The 22,395-nt window shown below is 43.6% G+C and overlaps 1 protein-coding gene across 1 annotated transcript in view; it reads left to right on the top strand.

The window, feature by feature from the left end:
* Nucleotides 1-21,834, top strand: part of LOC124802889 (tachykinin-like peptides receptor 86C) — a 363,207-nt gene extending 341,373 nt beyond the window's left edge. The window contains exons 5-6 of the mRNA XM_047263979.1: nucleotides 21,572-21,717; nucleotides 21,809-21,834. Coding sequence (XP_047119935.1) covers nucleotides 21,572-21,717; nucleotides 21,809-21,834 — 172 coding nt within the window. The remainder of the gene's footprint in view (nucleotides 1-21,571; nucleotides 21,718-21,808) is intronic.
* Nucleotides 21,835-22,395: the final 561 nt, after the last annotated feature.

The raw sequence follows: 22,395 nt of genomic DNA, 5'->3' as shown, positions 1-22,395 counted from the left end.
TTAACTGTGAGTCCTTGTGCACGAAAAGTTCGCAACGGTTGTTCAAGAATCAAATTCTGTTCAGACCAGTTAGCTTCTGCAATAAGAATGTCGTCTACATACGTTGTGATTCTGTCTTTAAGTTCTGTCGGAAGTATACTATTCAAACCGCGAATAAATGCTGCTGAAGAAATAATTAAACCGAACGGTAATTTACAAAATTGATAACAGTCACCAAAACAGAGAAATGCTGTGTACTTTCTGCAGTTCGGATGGAGCTGAATTTGCCAAAATCCCGATTTCAAATCTAATGTGGAATAAATAGCAGTACCATGAAATTTCTGTAGAAGTTCTAGTGTCTGTGGGCGATCTGTTTCATTAATAATAATGTCGTTGATGTGACGCGAATCAAGTACGAGGCGAAGTGAACCATCCTTTTTCTTAACAATATGGAGCGGGTTTATGTACGGACTAACTGCCGGTTCAATAATTCCTTGGTCAAGCATAGCTTGCAATTCTTTCTTAACTTGTTCTCTGTGAATATAAGGAATGGGATAATGTTTAGCTTTAAATGTGTCGTGCTGTTTAACTTGAAATTCATACATAAAACCGGACATAGTACCAGGGACGTTGTCAAAAACTGGAGCTTGCTGTAAAAGAATTTTGTGTAGTTGAATACGTTCGTCGTCTGTATTTGCATTGCTCTGTTTAACTTTATCAGAAATCATCTGTATAACGTCATACTCGGCTTCGTCTGGAGTATTATAGTTGTGTACGTACGTATCTGTGAACAATGTGGAATGACAGTCTATGTTACGTGATGCAGAAATGACCTCTGTACGATTAATTGTTTGTTCTTTTGCAGATAAAGAGTGCTGAAATTCTAATGCCAGTTGTACATTTTCATCCTTTAACATTAAATAGGAATTTTGAAAGTCAATAATTGCGTCGCGTTGTACCAGAAAATTCGTACCTAAAATAACGTCTGTTTTCAATAAGGGAACAATCCAAAAATTTGAGTGAAACGTATGACCTGCAATACAAAACGATAAGTGTGTCTGTAATTTTGCATCTACTCCTTTCCCAGATATTGCTCTTTTTACTTTAGTTTTGCCTAATGGTAACGTAGGATAGGTATTCTTTTTGTTACATTCGTTGAAAGTTTCCTCATTTATAACTGACATAGGTGATCCAGAATCGATTACTGCCGAAAATTTGATTGATCCAATCTTTACTTCAATGACAGGGTGTGAAATGGTTTTTTGAATAACTGGTTTTTCCTGCAAAAGAGTGTCTCGGATGTCGTCAAAAGTCATAACATTTTCGTGAACAAGATTCTCTGTGTCAAAAGTATTGCTTGCGTTGCTGGAAGATTCATTCTGCACTGTATCCAGTCAAATTCTTTCTGACGTGCTGTTATTCAACTATTTGTACTGTTCTGTTATTTCTTCCTGACGTATTACGTTCGGGATGATACCGACTGTCTGGTTTATTCATGATAATCTGTTGTTGAGGATGATTCTGCTGCTGGTAAGACCGACTGTTATTAAACGTACGCTGAAAATTATGCTCATTACTTTTACGTCTGTCATGACAGTCATTTCTATACGGCGCATTGCAATATGAGTTGAAATGGTGTGTTTTCGGTACGTAGTTATTTCCTTGTTGCTGTGCGTTACTATTTGGCGGAGCCGACGCTATACGTGTAGCCGGCGAAACATTAAAGCTTGGTTGACCTTGAACACCACATTGTTGGGTAGGTATGCTAACCGGCTGGCTTTGATGCTGTTGCGGAGAAAAGCCTCTATTGTTACCAAAATGCTGTTGCTGATAATTTTGACGATTGCTGAAAATGTTGTACATACTGATGATTTCAATTTTATCTGTTATTAAAATTACGGCGGTAGTTGTCATTTCGGGAGTGTCTAAATAAAACTGTCACTTTCGGTAAAATTTGTCATATCAGGTTTTCTTTACTCATTCCTAATTCTAGATAGATCGATAGTTGAAGAGCTGTTTTGATAGATATAAAGGATAGTAGAAGGCAGCAGTGCAGAAAACTAAAGATGAAATAGCAATACTACGGCTCTGGGCTCTGTGCACGCTACGGCACATACTCATTGAAGTGTAAAAAATTCCCTGAGGTCAATTACGCGCTGCAAATAAATTTTAGTTTCTGCGTTACAGGCAATGCCGGTGAAAATTCAAAAGTAAATTGTTGTATCCAGTCCAATTCTACTTTCTGCGTTACAGGCCAAGCTGATGAAAATACGGAAGCAAATTGTCGTATCCAGTCCAAAGCGTGAATCTGTGTTCTCTCATTATTAAATACCTTTAATTTTCTCACGGATAGTAACTGTATGTAATCAAAATTATCGTCTCTGAGTGACTGAGTAGGTTCAGGATTGCATGAGACTCTATTTGTCTGTCTCTGTTCGGAAACTAACTCACGTACTCTCTGTACATTACCTAAGTTACACTGGCTGTGTGAGTGTGAGAAATGTTCAGAATTTGGCGTATGCTGTGACGTGTTAGAGACTGCAACATTTTTCGTCTCTGTCACTTTAAAACTTTCGTCAATTTGGCTGTTCTGTTGGTCAAATTTCGTGTCTACTTTCGCGTCCAGTGTGCATGAATGTTCTGCTGACACTAATTTAAACTCGTCGCGTAATTGTGTTGCGTTTTCAGAGCATTGTTTAGCGACTGCACTATTTTCATCTGTAAGTAATTTCGTTGTGGCTACATGTGTATTACTTAATTCTTGTGCAACAGATCTAATTTCTTCACTACTGTTCCTAGCACAAGCCTTAATTTCCTCACGTAATTGTTCTTTAGTATCATGACATTGCGCGGCAACGGCTGTAATCTGATCACTAAGTTGTTTGTTCTGTTCATTAAGTTGTTTGAAATTGTTATCTTGCTTATCATTCGACTGTTTGGAATTGCTGTCTAGTTTTTCAATAAGTTGTTCGCTCGATTCGTTAAAGTTGTCGTATTCTTCATTAAGTTGTTTGAAATGGTTATCTAGTATTTCATTCCGCTGTTTGAAACTTTCATTAATTTGTTGTTTGAGATTTTCATTAAGTTGTTTGTAATACACTCCTGGAAATAAGAACACCGTGAATTCATTGTCCCAGGAAGGGGAAACTTTATTGACACATTCCTAGGGTCAGATACATCACATGATCACACTGACAGAACCACAGGCACATAGACACAGGCAACAGAGCATGCACAATGTCGGCACTAGTACAGTGTATATCCACCTTTCGCAGCAATGCAGGCTGCTATTCTCCCATGGAGACGATCGTAGAGATGCTGGATGTAGTCCTGTGGAACGGCTTGCCATGCCATTTCCACCTGGCGCCTCAGTTGGACCAGCGTTCGTGCTGGACGTGCAGACCGCGTGAGACGACGCTTCATCCAGTCCCAAACATGCTCAATGAGGGACAGATCCGGAGATCTTGCTGGCCAGGGTAGTTGACTTACACCTTCTAGAGCACGTTGGGTGGCACGGGATACATGCGGACGTGCATTGTCCTGTTGGAACAGCAAGTTCCCTTGCCGGTCTAGGAATGGTAGAACGATGGGTTCGATGACGGTTTGGATGTACCGTGCACTATTCAGTGTCCCCTCGACGATCACCAGTGGTGTACGGCCAGTGTAGGAGATCGCTCCCCACACCATGATGCCGGGTGTTGGCCCTGTGTGCCTCGGTCGTATGCAGTCCTGATTGTGGCGCTCACCTGCACGGCGCCAAACACGCATACGACCATCATTGGCACCAAGGCAGAAGCGACTCTCATCGCTGAAGACGACGCGTCTCCATTCGTCCCTCCATTCACGCCTGTCGCGACACCACTGGAGGCGGGCTGCACGATGTTGGGGCTTGAGCGGAAGATGGCCTAACAGTGTGTGGGACCGTAGCCCAGCTTCATGGAGACGGTTGCGAATGGTCCTCGCCCATACCCCAGGAGCAACAGTGTCCCTAATTTGCTGGGAAGTGGCGGTGCGGTCCCCTACGGCACTGCGTAGGATCCTACGGTCTTGGCGTGCATCCGTGCGTCGCTGCGGTCCGGTCCCAGGTTGACGGGCACGTGCACCTTCCGCCGACCACTGGCGACAACATCGATGTACTGTGGAGACCTCACGCCCCACGTGTTGAGCAATTCGGCGGTACGTCCACCCGGCCTCCCGCATGCCCACTATACGCCCTCGCTCAAAGTCCGTCAACTGCACATACGGTTCACGTCCACGCTGTCGCGGCATGCTACCAGTGTTAAAGACTGCGATGGAGCTCCGTATGCCACGGCAAACTGGCTGACACTGACGGCGGCGGTGCACAAATGCTGCGCAGCTAGCGCCATTCGACGGCCAACACCGCGGTTCCTGGTGTGTCCGCTGTGCCGTGCGTGTGATCATTGCTTGTACAGCCCTCTCGCAGTGTCCGGAGCAAGTATGGTGGGTCTGACACACCGGTGTCAATGTGTTCTTTTTTCCATTTCCAGGAGTGTAGTTGTCGAATTTTTCATTGAGTTGTAGTAATAATGGTACAATTTGATCCAAGCCAAAATTAGCGACTCTATTTTCTATGTTGCGTGTTGGTGTATCTACATTTGTCACGTTTTGTGTAACCATTTGGTCATTTTCTGATTCTTGAAAAGGTTCGCCAATTGGATGTGCACTGTTGGTCACTACACCGGAATCAAATAAATCTGACATATTTTGTGTATATTGTTCATCTTCGTTGGAAACATTTATCTGTTCGTTACGTAAATTTTGCAAATCGGGTGTGTCAAGCTGGGCAACGTTCATTGTAACGGAACGTGCCGCGTCATCAATTGTTACATTTACTCTGGACATAATTGCATTTGTTTGTTCATCATTAGGATCAAAATCATTACTAGTGATCGGTACGCACTGATTATCTGTAAATGGAAGATTATCATTATTACACTGAGTGTCGCAAGTATTATCGGTCAAATTATTCGAGTCGGCTATTTCACTCATTGCACATCGCGATGTACTGTTAACAGTTTTTCGCCTCATTTTTCACAAATCAAAATTAAGCACAAAATGAAACAAAGACAAAGCAAAAATGGAACAAACACAATTACAACCAAGAGCAATAAATTGCCGATGATCTGTGAAAGAAAGAGTGACAAATTAGTAAATGGGTTGCGCCAGATGCAAACTACATTTAAGTAAATAAGAGCAGATATATGGCTACTTCTCAGAAATTCACAAAGAAAATACGATCCTGGCCGGTTGTCGCCAAGTGTAACCTCCCCTCAAAATAAAATAAATAATATGAGTATGATCCTAATTTAGTGTAACCTCAAAACAGAATTCTTTCACAGTGTAACCTCCCCACAAAATTCATTTCACATTAACCTCCACACAAAATTCTTTCTGATTTAATCTAAGCTCAAAATTCATTCACATTTAGCGTAACCTCAAAACAGAAAAATTCCTAAACCTCTCAACAGTAAAAATTATAATTATGTCGTTCACATTCAGTGTAACGTCCCAATAAAAAAATAAATTCAGTAACCTGGTAATAAAACAATGTACCTTACCTCTCAATTAAATTGTCGCTCACTTATGACTTTTCAATAACTCACTGTGAATTTAATCTGGTAAATTTTGGACTACAGCAGTGCCGCTTCATGGCCCTGAAAGATCATTCTGAATAAAAAAAGGAAAAATTCTTACCTCAATGAAGTCGCCGGATGTATCTGCTCTTACAATAAATTTTTCCGGCACAGCTCTGTGCAATGCTGGCCGACCTATCTGTCATTTATGAAAGGAAGCAACTGATTTTTCTATTGCAATAATCGGGATGATCATGGATGGGAGAAATTAGTAAATTCTTTAAATTGAAATGAATGGTTGTTAAATGTTACATTTTATGAGGAAGATTATTATTACGAGAGTTTTAAAACATTTACATGCGACTTGAGATAACATTAATACATATGCGCGAGGTTGCTTTTTACCTTATACAATAATACTCAGGCTCTGGCATCGCTGCACCGCGACCGGGCCAGCCAACACGATACACCATACCAGACCAGAGCAGACTCCAGACTAGCAACAACTTACTGCTACAGCTACACAGTTCCTACTGCAGTCAACACTGCTCTCTGGTCAGAGACCTTGCATATCGCAGGCAGCGCATGAGCAATACATCGAAATTACAACTGCTCGGACCTCTTACAACATTTTCACGCAATTTGGGTGCATAGATCCCGAGAAATCAGTACCCAGAACAACCACCCCTGGCCGTAATAGCGGCCTTGATACGCCTGGGCATTGAGTCAGAGCTTGGATGGCGTGTACAAGTACAGCTGCCCATGCAGATTCAACACGATACCACAGTTCATCAAGAGTAGTGACTGGCGTATTGTGACGAGCCAGTTGCTCGGCCACCATTGACCAGACGTTTTCAGTTGGTGAGAGATCTGGAGAGTGTGCTGGCCAGGACAGAAGTCGAACATTTTCTGTATCCAGAAAGGCCCGTACAGGACCTGCAACATGCGAGCGTGCATTATCCTGCTGAAATGTAAGGTTTGGCAGGGATCGAATGAAAGGTAGAGCCACGGGTCGTAACACATCTGAAATGTAACGTCCACTGTTCAAAGCGCCGCCAATGGGATCAAGAGGTGACCGAGACGTGTAACCAATGGCACCCCATACCATCACGCCGAGTAATACGCCAGTATGGCGATGACGAATACACGCTTCCAATGTGCGTACACCGCGATGTCGCCAAACATGGATGCGACCATCATGATGCTGTAAACAGAACTTGGATTCATCCGAAGAACTGACGTTTTGCTATTCATGCACCCAGGTTCGTCGTTGAGTACACCATCTCAGGCGCTCCTGTCTGTGATGCAGCGTCAAGGGTAACCGCAACCATAGTCTCCGAGCTGATAGTCCATGCTGCTGCAAACGTCGTCGAACTGCTTGTGCAGATGGTTGTTGTCTTGCGAACGTCCCCATCTGTTGACTCAGGTATCGAGACGTGCCTGCACGATCCGTTACAGCCATGCGGATAAGATTCCTGTCATCTCGACTGCTAGTGATACGAGGCCGTTGGGATCCAGCACGGCGTTCCGTATTACCCTCCTGAACCCACCGTTTCCATATTCTGCTAATAGTCATTGGATCTCGACCAACGCGAGCATCAATGTCGCGATACGATAAACCGCAATCGCGATAGGCTACAATCCGACATTTATCAATGTCGGAAACGTGATGGTACGTATTTCTCCGTCTTACACGATGCATCACAACAACGTTTCACCAAGCAACGCGCGTCAACTGCTGTTCGTGTATGAGAAATCGGTTGGAAACTTTCCTCATGTCAGCATGTTGTAGGTGTCGCCACCGGCGCCAATCTTGTGTGAATGCTCTGAAAAGCTAATCATTTGCTTATCACAGAATCGTCTTCCGGTCGGTTAAATTTCGTGACTGTAGCACGCCGTCTGCGTGGTGCAGCAATTTTAATGGCCAGTAGTGTATTAGTCATCTGCTATTATACATGATAGATGACACAAAAACTGTTCTCTTTGCTGTTGACACAAGTGTTATTGTGAAACACTTGGAACATAATATAAGTGATGTACGTGGCTTTCATATGAGAGATTAAAGCCTAGCTGCATTGGAACAAAGTCCATACAGCTACTGAATGTAATTTTGTAAAAGAGAAATTTCATTGTCCTGTGCCTAGTCTTATAGTCAGTGAAGTGGAACATAGACGGGAGACATTTTTGGTAGTATCGCGTTCAAGCTGCTGTTATCTTCACTGCAAGAATGATCTCCACTGTTTCTAACACTGAAATGCGAAGACTTGTTTATTATGCTTACTACTATATCGTATGGTGATATATTTTGGGGCAAGTCTGTGCTCTCACAGAGAAAATTCTTAGCTCAAAAAAGAGCGATCAGACTGATGTGCAATGTCAGTACACAAGTTTCGTGTGCGTCTTTGCTCAAATGTGTTGGGATTCTAGCTCTGCCACCCTGTTCATAACATGCCGCTATTCAGCAGTTTCCATTTCCGGTAGGATTCGACCAGAACTGAAAAAATTGAGTCATAAACCCGGAGTATTCAAACTCAAGTTGAAAGGTTTCCTTGTGAAACACTCTTTGTATTCTGTACAAGAAATTCTCGCAATGGTTGACACGTTTTCTATGTAATGTCTTCTTCATTCGTGTAATTCCTTAAAAATTTTTCGTGTTTTGTTAATTCTTTCAAAAAATGGTCCAAATGGCTCTAAGCACTACAGGACCTAACATTTGAGGTCATCAGTCCCCTAGACTTAGAACTACTGAAACCTAACTAACCTAAGGGCATCACACACATCAATGCCCGAGGCGGGATTCGAACCTGAGACCATGGCAGCAGCGCGGTTCCAGTCTGAAGCGCCTAGAACCGCTCGGCCACAACGGCCGGCTGTTAATTTTTTGTTTAAAAATATTCTAATCAACATTCTATAAAGTGAGTAGTAACTCGTTCCATGACTAAGTAGCTATGACTCGCATGGTCCCATGCAACTAGATAAATAAATTAAAGAAATAAATAAGTATGTTGCAAAATAAATGAATACGTTGTAGTCTCGTCTGTTTATTAGATGTGGTCCTAACGACGAACCAAATTAAACCTTATCTCGTAACAGCTATTCACCAGGACTCGTAGTTTGAACGACTACATTTAACACTGAGCGTAATCAACGTAGTTCTCTCGCGCTTGCGTAGTAATTACAACAAAAATAATTTTAAAAACATGTATTAGGCCTACTTAAAAAATACTTTATTAAAGTCCCGTTTTCTTTCCTATAAAAATCTGACGAAGCCGATTTGTCGTGGTGACTGTTAAATATCTACTTTTTTATTTTGTTCACAAATTACAAAACATTCTAAGCTTTTCACGCTAGCCGGCCGCGGTGGTCTAGCGGTTCTAGGCGCGCAGTCCGGAACCGCGCGACTGCTACGGTCGCAGGTTCGAATCCTGCCTCGGGCATGGATGTGTGTGATGTCCTTAGGTTAGTTAGGTTTAAGTAGTTCTAAGTTCTAGGGGACTGATGACCACAGTAGTTAGGTCCCATAGTGCTCAGAGCCATTTGAACCATTTTTTTTCACGCTAATTAAGGCCGTAGAAGCTCAGCCTTTTCCTAATGCACTTCTCACCAAAATGTTATTCTGGCAGCTGTAGTCGGAGATTTTCGTTACTCCTGCCTTCTGAATTCTTGTGGTGATATTTCTGCGATGTAGTCGAAAAGCGACCACCGCAGAGATGCAGTATGATGAAGCAGCATCATCTGGTGTCAATGAGGAAGAAGGAGTAAGACACGCCTCCTGCAATTACGAAGCGCCACTGCTACGCTATGGTCTTCAAATATAGCTGTATGGGAGAAGAGAGCGAGAACTGTAGGAGACCATTCTCAGTCTACGAGAATGTCAACAGTTTTGTCGCGAGTGTGAACACTCGATGTAGTTCACATCAGCCTACAGAGGATAGTGCCACCGCACGTTGGCTCGGTGATGTCTCGTTCCTGCTTACATGGACAAAGTATACAGTGCCACCAACGGGTACGTTTTTGTCACGACTACAGTAAACGCTCTGTGTTCCTTAATTGCCCACTTGTGCCGTAACACAGATCAGTAGCTTCAGCTGCTCTTGTCCTCCATTAATTCCACACATTCTCTCAAAGCTACAGCAGCGAGGAGCAAAAGTTAAATGTATGGTTTTTGTATTAATAATATGTTCTGTTCATTGACAGGTCACTTGTTTGCTTGAATGTGTGTCCAGAGTAGGACACCACAATTTCCATAGAAACTTTCATCCCTTAACACATATTTCTTTATTTCTAACCGAGAGGTCAGATACCAATTTTCATTGATTTAGCTTTAAAAACGTTTCGATATAACGATACATGTACATAAAAATTTTCGTCCCTATTCCACCCCTTTACGGCTCGAATTTCCAAACACACTAAAACATGTCTTTCTTTATTTCTAATCAAGATACCAAATACAAATTTTCGTAGATTTAGCTTCAAAAATACTTTCGTAATGAATTATTTCCATAACAATTTTAATCCACCATTTATTCCCCTTACAGGTGGAATTTCGAAATCGCTTTCTACAGTATAAGATCAACACCCTTTCCAAATTTCAAGCTTCTGTCGTTAGCTGTTTGATCTGGGCGATGATGAATCATTCAGGATATTTCCTGTTAAAGAGGGTGACTCAGCTACCCCTACCGATGTCTTTTTATGCTACCCGCACTACATTTGTATCAGGAGCCGTGCCCAGATAGGTGAAAGCCACGTAATCAATACACGTTTCCTCTCAAAGATTTTGGCCACTGTTAGCAAACGGAACCATACTGTAAAAAATTGGCCAAGTGCGAGTACGACTCGCACGCTGAGGGTTCCGTACAAACATAATTACGAATATGGACAGTTCATCCATTCTGAGAATCAAGAATTCCGATCATTTTTGCCTGTTCTCGACTTGATACTGGCAACTATTGGTTCCAGGAATTCCAAGATTTTCGAGAATCTTTTAATTTCAATAATATAAATGTGACAAAGTCAGGCGAGAGACAGGCTACCATTATTGCCATAATCACCTAGTTCTGCATTTAGGTTGACTGCATCGCAATAATAAAAGTCAAGTATCAAACAAGAAATGACTTTATTGTTCCTATGACGCGTTTCGAAATTTATCCATCGTCTGATATCCAGGAGCGATCACTATAAGCAGATCTGGCACAGACTAGTCTGCGACAGTTTGTTTGACATCTACGTGTAGTAATCGCTCCTGGATATCTGATGATGGATTTACTACTAAATCCGTTATATGACCGATAAATTTGATTTAAATCGATTTTGCCATTGTGACCCAGTCAGCCCGAATGCAGATATACTGATCGTTTTAATTTCAAGTTTGAGGTCAAATAACAAAGGACAAAAGGAATATTTTTGCTTCTTGCCAAATTTCATTTTTCTAGGGCAACAGGAAGTACCCTAAAGGTTTTGACGAGTAAGTTTGTATCAAAGTATTTTAGCTAAATGGTCGTATCTTTTGGTTGCATTGACTTAGAAGCTTACATTTATTACACCGCCAGGGGTCTATAGACCTCAGTATATGACATAAATTTCTACTTGATACGTCTACCAATTCCTGATTAAAAAGAGTTTGCAGCAGTCGGGCAAACACACGAAGAGAAAGACAGATAAAGAGACAACATAGCGGCCCTATAAGGATCTCTGTTTTACCAGTTGAGGCACGGAACACTACAAATATACATGAGGGTTGGCCAGTATTTTAGGATAAAGATGTAACTTACCTCTGCCATACTTATCCAGCTGTCTCCTATCCTTCTCTATGTAATTAATGATGTAGTCATAAGGGTTTTAGATGTCTTTGTAAGTTTATTCCGTTTATAGTAATTAGCCTTCGTAAATGTTTCAGAAACGTTGCGTTATAAAGAGGCGATATCAAAATGAGAAGCATAGAAGGAACAACTTTCCGATATATAACCAAATGAAAAGATTGATATATGACTCACCACGTTAATATGCTAAAATACACTGGTATCGAATCCCAAACCAACAAACCATTATTTTTCCGTTCCGTGTCTAGTTCACGATGTAATCATGAAAACTGTCGAAAGATGTCCGTACGATCGTATTCTGCACGGAAGATGGCATTCCGGTCAACAGGCAACCGCCGGCCGGTGTGGCCGAGCGGTTCTAGGCGCCTCAGTCTGGAACTGCGCGACCGCTACGGTCGCAGGTTCGAATCCTACCTCGGGCATGGATGTGTGTGACGTCCTTAGGTTAGTTAGGTTTAAGTAGTTCTAAGTTCTAGGGGACTGATGACCTCAGCAGTTAAGTCCCATAGTGCTCAGAGCCATTTGAACCATTTATTCAACAGGCAACCATGCTCGGTGAGGTAGTGTTCCCGGATTGTCCCACATCCAGAATCGCTGTGTGCACACTCACTGATGGTGCAGTATGCCACAAAGAAGACGTCTACCAGACTGTGGTAGAGGGCCATGGAAAAAATGCAAGCAGGAGAGTCGCAAACTGGTGTGGTCCGAAGGCTTAATGTGAATTGTTCTGTTCTTTCTCGGATGCGGCGACAGTTTATGAGAACGCAACTGTATCCCGAAAACCACCGCAGGGCCGACATATGTGATATCGGAAAGAGAGGACAGTTATTTAGCTGTAAGGGCACGACGGTAGCCCTTAGTATTGCACGGCAACTGGAATCTGGCCTCGAAGCATCCACTGGATGTGTCATATCGAGACAAATGGTGTACAGAAGGCTTCAGCAGAGTGTCCTTCATCGTCGGAGACCTGCTGTATGTGTAACTCTGTCGCGTCTTCACAGAAGGGAACGACTAGATCGTCGGCATGCCGCCTGGACTGTCGAACAGTGGGCCAATGTTCTTTTCATAGATGAGTCCCAGTTTGGTCTGGAGAGTGATTCTCGACGGATTCGCATCTGGAGGCAACGTGTAGCACAATTTCGGGACACATTGAGGAAAGAGTCCGATATCGAGAAGGACGCTTAACGATATGGTCAGGGATTATGTTTACCACTCGAATAGTTCTTCATGAAATTGTACAGGTGAATTGGCAAGGTTTAACGGCTGTCAGGTATCGTGACGAGGTCTTGGGCCCTCATGTGCTGTTGTTGCTGGTTGTTGTAGGCCCAGATTTCGTACTGAAGGATGATAATGCTCGACCTCATGGAGCACTCGTGATTGATGTTGCACGCACGGTGCAGTCTGCTCACTCTCCCGATCTGAGTCACACAGAGCATGTCTGAGATGCATTAAGGAGACTGGTTGTATCACGTCAGTATCTACCAATCACTCTCCAAGACTTGCGAACAGCTCTGCGGGAAGAATAAGCGTTATTCCCTCAACATGAGATTGTTGACATCATTCACACCATGCCTCGTTGCCTTCAGCCCTGTACTGCTGTCAGAAGTGGTCACACTCCATGCTGAGTGCATTAACTGGTTGTCAGAATGAATTTGCAAATCAATTAAGTTCTCACTTCCGTTATGCATGGTTCAAATGGTTCAAATGGTTCTGAGCACTATGCGACTTAACTTCTGAGGTCATCAGTCGCCTAGAACTTAGAACTAATTAAACCTAACTAACCTAAGGACATCACACACATCCATGCCCGAGGCAGGATTCGAACCTGCGACCGTAGCGGTCACGCAGTTCCAGACTGAAGCGCCTTTAACCGCACCGCCACACCGACCGGCTCCGTTATGCATGTTACAGTTGTTTACTTTCTGTATTCTTTACATTGTTTCTACTTTACTATCACCTGTTTATACCGTTTTGAGGCAAAATAAAAGTAACTTTGCAAAATTTCCGTTATTGCTTTAATTTTGGACACCAGTGTAATTTCATAAACAACATTAGAACAATAAGTCTAAGATGTCTTCGTATACTTTACCAGTTATTCTACGACATTTTGACAATGCGTTTCACATCTCCAAAGCGAACTGGCCACAGACATTGTTCTGTCATGTGGGGCTGCATAGAACGATATCAGCCGGGGCAACTGACTCACCCTTTAAGTAGAGATTGCTGCACTGGTATTTTAATAACAAAAGATGGAGTCGGATGAGGAAACAATTTCAAAACACTGTCCACTACTGGCGCAGTTGTCAGATCGGTTACTGCTGCTACAGTGGCAGGTTATCAAGATTAAGTGAGTTTCAACATGGTGTTACAGTTGGCACACGGCCGATAGGACACAGCGCCTCCGAGGTAGCGATGAGGTGGCGATTTTCCTGTATGACCATTTCACGAGTGTACCGTGAATATTAGGAACCAGATAAAACATACCGTGAATTTCAGGAATCCGAAAGAACATCAAATCTCCGACATCGCTGCGTCGGGAAAAAGATCCTGCAAAAACGGGACGAACGACGACTGTAGAGAATCGTCCATCGTGACGGAAGTGCAGCCTTTCCGCATATTGCTGCAGATTTTAATACTGGGCCATCAATAAGTGTCAGTGTGCGAACTATTCAACGAAACATCATCGGTATGGACTTTCGGAGCCGAAGGCCCACTCGTGTACTCTTGCCGGCCGTTGTGGCCAAGCGGTTCTAGGCACTTCAGTCCGGAACCGCGCTGCTGCTACGGTCGCAGTTTCGAATCCTGCCTCGAACGTGGATGTGTGTACTGTCCTTAGGTTAGTTATGTTTGAGTTTTCTAAGTCTAGGGGACTGATGACCTCAGATGTTAAGTCCCATAGTGCTCAGAACCATTTCGTGTACTCTTGATGATTGCACGACATAAAGCTTTACGCCTCGCCTGGGCCCGTCAACACCGACATTGGGCTCTTGATGACCGGAAACATGTTGCCTGGTCGGACGAGTCTCGTTTCAGATTGTATCGAGCACGTGTACGGATATGGAGAATCCATGACCCTGCATGTGAGCAGTAACTGTTCAGGCTGGTGGGAGGGTCTGTAATGGTGGGGGGGGGGGGTGTGCAATTGGAGTGATATGGAACTCCTGGTACGTCTAGACACGACTCTGATAGGTGACACATACGTAAGCATCCTGTCTGAGGTTTAAAGACTTCCGTTGCCATCAAACTCCTCAGACACGAACATTATTGAGCATATCTGGAATGCCTTGCAAAGTGGTGTCAGTTCCCTCCAGCACTATTTCAGACATTACTCGAGTCCATGCCACGTGGGGTTGCGGCGCATCTGCGCGCACGCGGGGATCCTACACGATATTAGGCAGGTGTACCAGTTTCTTTCGCTCTTCAGTGTATAATGCAATATTTCCTTTGTTTATCGTTGCCATTGCCCTGTTTTGTATTAACACAATAAGCACTGTAACACGTTGTGAGCTACACATCGACTAAGCAGTCCAATTATTCTCTTTAGCCTCATAATGTTCTCACCATTGCATACTTCCAGTCCCACACCCTATTACATTTAGTAGCCAATAATGTCGTTGTATTGCAGACAACACGCGTGGCGTCGAATGCTGTAAGTATCATTGGCCTTTTGCCACTTTGCACTCAATGAGTTCGTTGTAAGTCATGCTTTGTTTCCCTAAGACCTACCTGGATAGCCGCGCAAGTTAAAGCGCCGCTTCCTCGAGGAGAAGGTGCACCGTCTCCAGATCGAATCCGCCTGGCGGATTAATGATGAGGCTCGGTGTGCCGGCCTGCCTGGGCGTGGTTTTTGGACGCTTTCCCGCATCCCACTGGGTGAATATCTGGCTAGTTCCCGAGTGGAAAGAGCACTCTGGAAACCACTATGAGGGGAAAGACTTTTCTGATGACGTAATAGAAGAAGAAGCAGGAGGCGATATGGAAGAGATAGGGGATCCAATATTACAATCAGATTTTAAAACAGCTTTGGAAGACTTCAGATCGAATAAGGCAGAAGGGATGGATAACATTCCAGAACAGTTTCTAAAACCATTGTCGGAAAGTGGCAACAAAACAATAATTCAAGTGCGTGTGTAGAATGTATGAGTCTAGCGTTATACGACTACCATCAGGCTTTCGGAAAAACATCATCCACACAGTTGCGAAGCTTTCAAGAGGCCACAAGTACGAGAATTATCGCACAATCAGCTTAACAGATCATGCATCCAAGTTGCTCACAAGAATAATATGCGGAAGAATGGAAAAGGAAATTGGGGATGTCAGAGGACGATCAGTTTGGTTTTAGGAAAGGTAAAGGCACCAGAGAGGCAATTATGATATTGTGGTAGATAATGGAAGCAAGCCTCCCCCCTTGAACCATCGACCTTGCCGTTGGTGGCGGGGCTTGCGTGCCTCAACGATACAGATAGCCGTACCGTAGGTGCAACCACAACGGAGGGGTATCTATTGAGAGGCCAGACAAACATGTGGTTCCTGAAGAGGGGCAGCAGCCTTTTCAGTAGTTGCAGGGGCAACAGTCAGGATGAATGACTGATCTGGCCTTGTAACATTCACCAAAACGGCCTTGCTGTTGTGGTACTGCGAACGGCTGAAAGCAAGGGGAAACTACAGCCGTAATTTTTCCCGAGGGCATGCAGCTTTACTGTATGGTTAAATTATGATGGTGTCCTCTTGGGTAAAATATTCCGGAGGTAAAATAGTCCCCCATTCGGATCTCCGGGCGGGGACTACTCAAGAGGACGTCGTTATCAGGAGAAAGAAAACTGGCATTCTACGGACCGGAGCGTGGAATATCCCGAGGGCATGCAGCTTTACTGTGTGGTTAAATTATGATGGTGTCCTCTTGGGTAAAATATTCCGGAGGTAAAATAGTCCCCCATTCGGATCTCCGGGCGGGGACTACTCAAGAGGATGTCGTTATCAGGAGAAAGAAAACTGGCATTCTACGGACCGGAGCGTGGAATATCCCGAGGGCATGCAGCTTTACTGTATGGTTAAATTATGATGGTGTCCTCTTGGGTAAAATATTCCGGAGGTAAAATAGTCCCCCATTCGGATCTCCGGGCGGGGACTACTCAAGAGGACGTCGTTATCAGGAGAAAGAAAACTGGCATTCTACGGACCGGAGCGTGGAATATCAGATCACTTAATCGGGCAGGTAGGTTAGAAAATTTAAAAAGGGAAATGGATAGGTTAAAGTTAGATATAGTGGGAATTATTGAAGTTCGGAGGCAGGAGGAACAACACTTCTGGTCAAGTGAATACAGGGTTATAAATACAAAATCAAATAGGGGTAATGCAGGAGTAGGTTTAATAATGAATAAAAAAATAGGAGTGCGGGTAAGCTACTACAAACAGCATAGTGAACGTATTATAGTGGCCAAGATAGACACGAAGCCCATGCCTACTACAGTAGTACAAGTTTATATGCCAACTAGCTTTGCAGATGATGAAGAAATTGAAGAAATGTATGATGAGATAAAATAAATTACTCAGGTAGTGAAGGGAGATGAAAATTTAATAGTTTAATAAGTCACAGCTGCAAAATACTAATGCGAATGGATTCCGTAGAAATGTTGGAACACGTGAGGTAATACTGACCCTACGACTTACCTTAGAAAATAGATTAAGGAAAGGCAAACCTACGTTTCTAGGATTTGTAGATTTAGAGAAAGCTTTTGACAATGTTGACTGGAATACTCTCTTTCAGATTCTGAATGTGGCAGGGGTAAAATACAGGGAGCGAAAAGCTATTTACAATTTGTACAGAAATCAGATGGCAGTTATAAGAGTCGAGCGGTATGAAAGGGAAGCAGTGGTTGGGAAGGGAGTGAGACAGGGTTGTAGCCTGTCCCCAATGTTATTCAATCTGTATATTGAGCAAGCAGTAAAGGAAACAAAAGAAAAATTTGGAGTAGATATTAAAATCCAAGGAGAACAAATAAAAACTTTGAGGTTCGCCGATGACATTGTAATTCTGTCATAGACAGCAAAGGACTTGAAGGAGCAGTTGAATGGAATGGACAGTGTCTTGAAAGGAGGATATAAGATGAACATCAAGAAAAGCAAAACGAGGATAATGGAATGTAGTCGAATTAAGTCGTGTGATGCTGAGGGAATTAGATTAGGAAATGAGACACTTAAAGTAGTAAAGGAGTTTTGCTATTTGGGGAGCAAAATAACTAATGATGGTCTAAGTAGAGAGGATATAAAATGTAGACTGGCAATGGTAAGGAAAGCGTTTCTGAAGAAGAGAAATTTGTTAACATCGAGTATAGATTTAAGTGTCAGGAAGTCGTTTCTGAAAGTATATGTATGGAGTGTAGCCATGTATGGAAGTGAAACATGGACAATAAACAGTTTGGACAAGAAGAGAATAGAAGCTTTCGAAATGTGGTGCTACAGAAGAATGTTGAAGATTAGGTGGGTAGATCACGTAACTAATGAGGAGGTATTGAATAGCATTGGGGAGAAGAGAAGTTTGTAGCACAACTTGACTAGAAGAAGGGATCGGTTGGTAGGACATGTCCTGAGGCATCAAGGGATCACAAATTTAGCACTGGAGGGCAGCGTGGAGGGTAAAAATCGTAGAGGGAGACCAAGAGATGAATACACTAAGCAGATTCAGAAGGATGTAGGTTGCAATAGGTACTGGGAGATGAAGGAACTTGCACAGGATAGATTAGCATGGAGAGCTGCATCAAACCAGTCTCAGGACTGAAGACCACAACAACAACAACAATGGAAGCAAGACTAAAGAAAAATCAGGACACCTTCATGGGATTTGACGACCTGGAGAAAGTGTTCCACAATGTCAAATGGTGCAAGGTGTTCAAAATTCTGAGAAAAACTGGGTAAGCTATAGAGAAAGACGAGTAATGTTAACTATACACAAGAACCAGGAGGGAACATTCAGAGTGGAAGACCAAGAACCAAGCCTTCGAATTACAAAAGGTGTAAGACAGGGATGTAGTCTTTCGCCCCTACTGTTTAATCTATACATTGAAGAAGCAATGATGGAAGTAAACGAAAGGGTCGAGAGAGAAACTAAAATTCATGTTGAAAGGATATCAATGATAAGATTCGCTGAAGACATTGCTGTCCTCAGTGAAAGTGAAGAAGAATTTCAGGATCTGCAAAATGGAATGAACAGTCTAATGAGTACAGAATATAGACTGACATTAAATCGAAGAAAGACAAAAGTAATGAGAAATAGCAGAAATGAGACAAACGAGAGAAACTTAACATTAGGGTTGATGGTTACGAAGTAGATGAAGTTAAGGAATTCTACTACTTAGGCAGCTAAATAACCAGCGACGGAAGGAGCAAGAGGACATCAAAATCAGACTAGCACTGGCAAAAAGGGCATTCCTGGCCAAGAAAACTTTACTAGTATCAAACATGGGCCTTAATTTAAGGAAGAAATTTCTGAGAATGTACATTTTGAGCACAGCATTCTCTGGTAGCGAAACAAGGACTGCGGGAAAACCGGAACAGAAGAGAATCGAAGCATTTGAAATGTGATGCTACGGAAGAACGTTGAAAATTAGCTTGACTGATGAGGTAACGTTCTCCGCAGAATTGACGAGGAAAGTAATATATGGAAAACACTGACAAGAAAGCTGTAAGAACACGTGTTAAGACATCGGGGAATAACGTCCGAGGTACTAGAGGTAACTGCAGGGGGAACTACAGGAGAATACAGAGACTGGACTACTTGCGTTAAATAATTGAGGACGTAGGTTGCAAGTTCTAGTCTGATATGAAGAGGTTGGCACAGGAGAGGAACTCGTAACGGGCCGCATCAAATCTGTCAGAAGACTGATGACTCAAAGAAAAAAAAAGAAAGGAAAAAAGCCAAGTCCCGCGTCAGTTACACTATTAGCGAACGTTTAGATAGCTTTCTCCCATTCTCAGATGAATAACGCTACATGCAGACAGTTGGGTAACACATATTCTGTCCCTGGGTGTTGTGGGGTGGGCACAGGAAGTGCATTCGATTATCACTTAAATTAACCATGCCACATCCATTCATAGCTATGCCGACCTACACCGATGCGGGACAAAGATACAAGAAAAAGAATAAGAACAAGATCGTGTATCCTTTCACAGTCACTAGCCTCACTATATGTGCCAGCAGGTTCGGTTTGTAGTTCCAGTGCACTCTTTATAATCTGTGCAGCAATTGCCTTAGTTGCTGTGCGATCCATTACGCTCATTATGTGCCTGTATATTACTACTGTACTAGCAACGCCTGCCTTGCACTCTGTGTCGTAGCTGACCAGCACTTCTGCGTTGCTAGTTCTGCCATGTGTGCCAGCTGGTTTTAGCTGAAGTGAATGGCAGCCGGCTCTAAATGTAGAAAAATGTGAGTTAATGCGGATGAGGAGGAAAAACAAAAACGCAATGTTGGAGTACAGCATTAATAGTGTCCCGCTTGACAGTCACGTCGTTTAAATATCTGGGCGTAACGTTTCAAAGCGATGTGAAATCGAACGAGCTTGTGCGGACTGTGGTAGGGAAGATTTATTGGGAGAATTTTGGAAAAGTGTGGTTCATCTGTAAAGTAGACCGCATACAGGTCGCTAATGTGACCTATTCTTTAGTACTGCCCAAATATTTGGGGTCCGTACCAGGTCGGATTATAGGAAGACATCGAAGCAGTTCAGAAGAGAGCTGCTAGATTTGTTGCTAGTAGGTTCGATCAACACGCGAGTATTACGGAGTTGCTTCGTGAACTGAACTGGGAATCGCTGGAGAGAAGACGATGTTCTTTTCCCGAAACGCTACTGAGAAGACTTAGTAAACCGACATTTAAAGCTGTCTGGAGAACGGTTATGCTGGAGCCAACGTACATTCCGTGTACAGACCACGGACATACGACACGTAAAATTAGGGCTCATACGGAGGCGTACAGGGTGTCCGGAATTTCCTGCTACAGACGTCTAGGATTTGTAGAGGGAGGTGAGTACATAATATTTTCCGTCGGAAATTGGAAATTTGTGGTTAGTTCTGTGGGACCAAACTACTGAGGTCATCGGTCCCTAAGCTTACACACTACTTAATCTAACTTAAACTAACATACAATAAGGACAATAAACACATCCTTGCCTGAGGGAGGACTCAAATCTCCGACGGGGGCAGCCAAGCGAACCGTGACAAGGCGCCTTACACCGCACGGCTACCCGGCGCGGCATACCGATTCCGTGCTACGGCCGATTGAAAACATGTTTACTGGTTAGATATGCGACAGGATAGTCATAGTGAGGGAGGGTGTTTACGTCGGCTCGGCTGATGTCTTTTGACGTCCATCCTACGTCTCTGACCTTCTTCAAGCCTCATTCATGTGTCTGTGAGCAATGTGGTTGAGTACACTTTTGCGGAACACACCGACAAGATCCTTCTAAATGGCAAAGCTCAAGGTAACGTCTGAGCTGCTCGTCGCCTTTATCAGGATCATTCTCCACAACGGCCGACTCCATCACGTACCCTTTTCGCCACCATTACGCTACGGCCTTCACTGTCAGTAGCCATGGGTGTGGTTCTCGACGAAGACGCAGCAGCCCCGAATTGGAACAGGCCGTACTGCATCGCGTTGAAGAAAACCCGTCAACGAGTACATGAGCAATTTCTTTGGGTATTAATGAGTGGGATTGTAAAACAAGTGATGTACTCGCTCATGCCTAACCAGTTACTTGAAATAGTGCTCGGGTTATTAATATGGTTTCAAATGGTTGTAGCACGGAAACAGTGCGTTTCCAGAAATAGGTTTCAATTCAAAGTATTATCTCCACACTCCCCTCTCGCAGAAGTAACGAGAATTTCCGAAAAAACTGTATATACAGTCCTTTTTTTTTAATTTGCAAGTGGGACAGCAAAGGAAATGACTTGTAGTGGTAAAGGGTACCGTCCGCCACACACCGTAAGCTGGCTTGCGGAGTGTGTGTGTGTAAATGTAGATTTAGATGTACTTCCAGTGCTCTTATTATAATCTGTGCTGCTTTTGTCTCAGTTATTGTGCAAACCATAGCCATTACTGTCTGTCTGTATGTTATGACTCCCAGGGGTTGTGTTGCAGTAGACCAGCTGTTGTGATGCTAGCCTGTGAATGTGTGCCAGCAGGTTCCGGCTGTACTTCCAGCGCGCCCTGTGCCGGCTGTGCTGCAGCTGCGCGACCGCCTCAAAGCAGCGGGAGGCGCAGATGGGCCTCACCTACTTCCGCAACCCGCCGCACAGTAACTCAGAGACCACTAGGCGCATGCGCGCCAGTAAGTACCTCCCGATGGTGTTACTGTTTCCGTCTAGTATTATTACAAGTTGTGTTACCTCGAATGCCTTTGAATGCATACTCTGTGATAGGCTATGCAGTCACTGCAACAGCGTGAGAATCATCTGGGGCAGCATGCCTGAGCTATGTCATTTCGTATGCTGGGGCTGATACGTTGTACAGCGTCTATAGGACAGGTGGCAGCGTCTGGAAGCCCTCCTTTGAACGGATGCAAAGGCGAAATAAAGACGAATGCTTGACGCTTGTAATAAGGCGGAAGCGGCAGTTTCAAGCGTGGCGCTGGCCCCATACGCTACTTAACGTCGCTCGGTCTGCAAGGTTCAGGCGCTTCTGCCTGACGTATGTAAGAGGAATGTTGAGTTAGCCCCTGAAGACTATCCTTACCTATAAATCCCTCTTTCTCCTAACATATTTAATGCCAACATTGCCTTTATCTCTGCCTCTCCTGAATTCTACAAATCCATAGAGATCCTGGAAAGACATGTACTCGGCCTCACCTTCCACATCCGGCTACATTCATCACCTCCCATCCAGTACCAACTGATCAACTACTCATATCTTGAAACTTCCTGGCAGATTAAAACTGTGTGTCGGACCGAGACTCGAGCTCGGGACCTTTGCCTTTCGTGGGAAAGTGCTCTACCAACTGAGCTACCCA

Source organism: Schistocerca piceifrons, chromosome 1 (assembly GCF_021461385.2).
Source record: "Schistocerca piceifrons isolate TAMUIC-IGC-003096 chromosome 1, iqSchPice1.1, whole genome shotgun sequence".
Classification (NCBI taxonomy): domain Eukaryota; kingdom Metazoa; phylum Arthropoda; class Insecta; order Orthoptera; family Acrididae; genus Schistocerca; species Schistocerca piceifrons.
The sequence above is the reverse complement of the archived record's forward strand: the minus strand, read 5'-3'. Positions and strand labels throughout refer to the sequence as shown.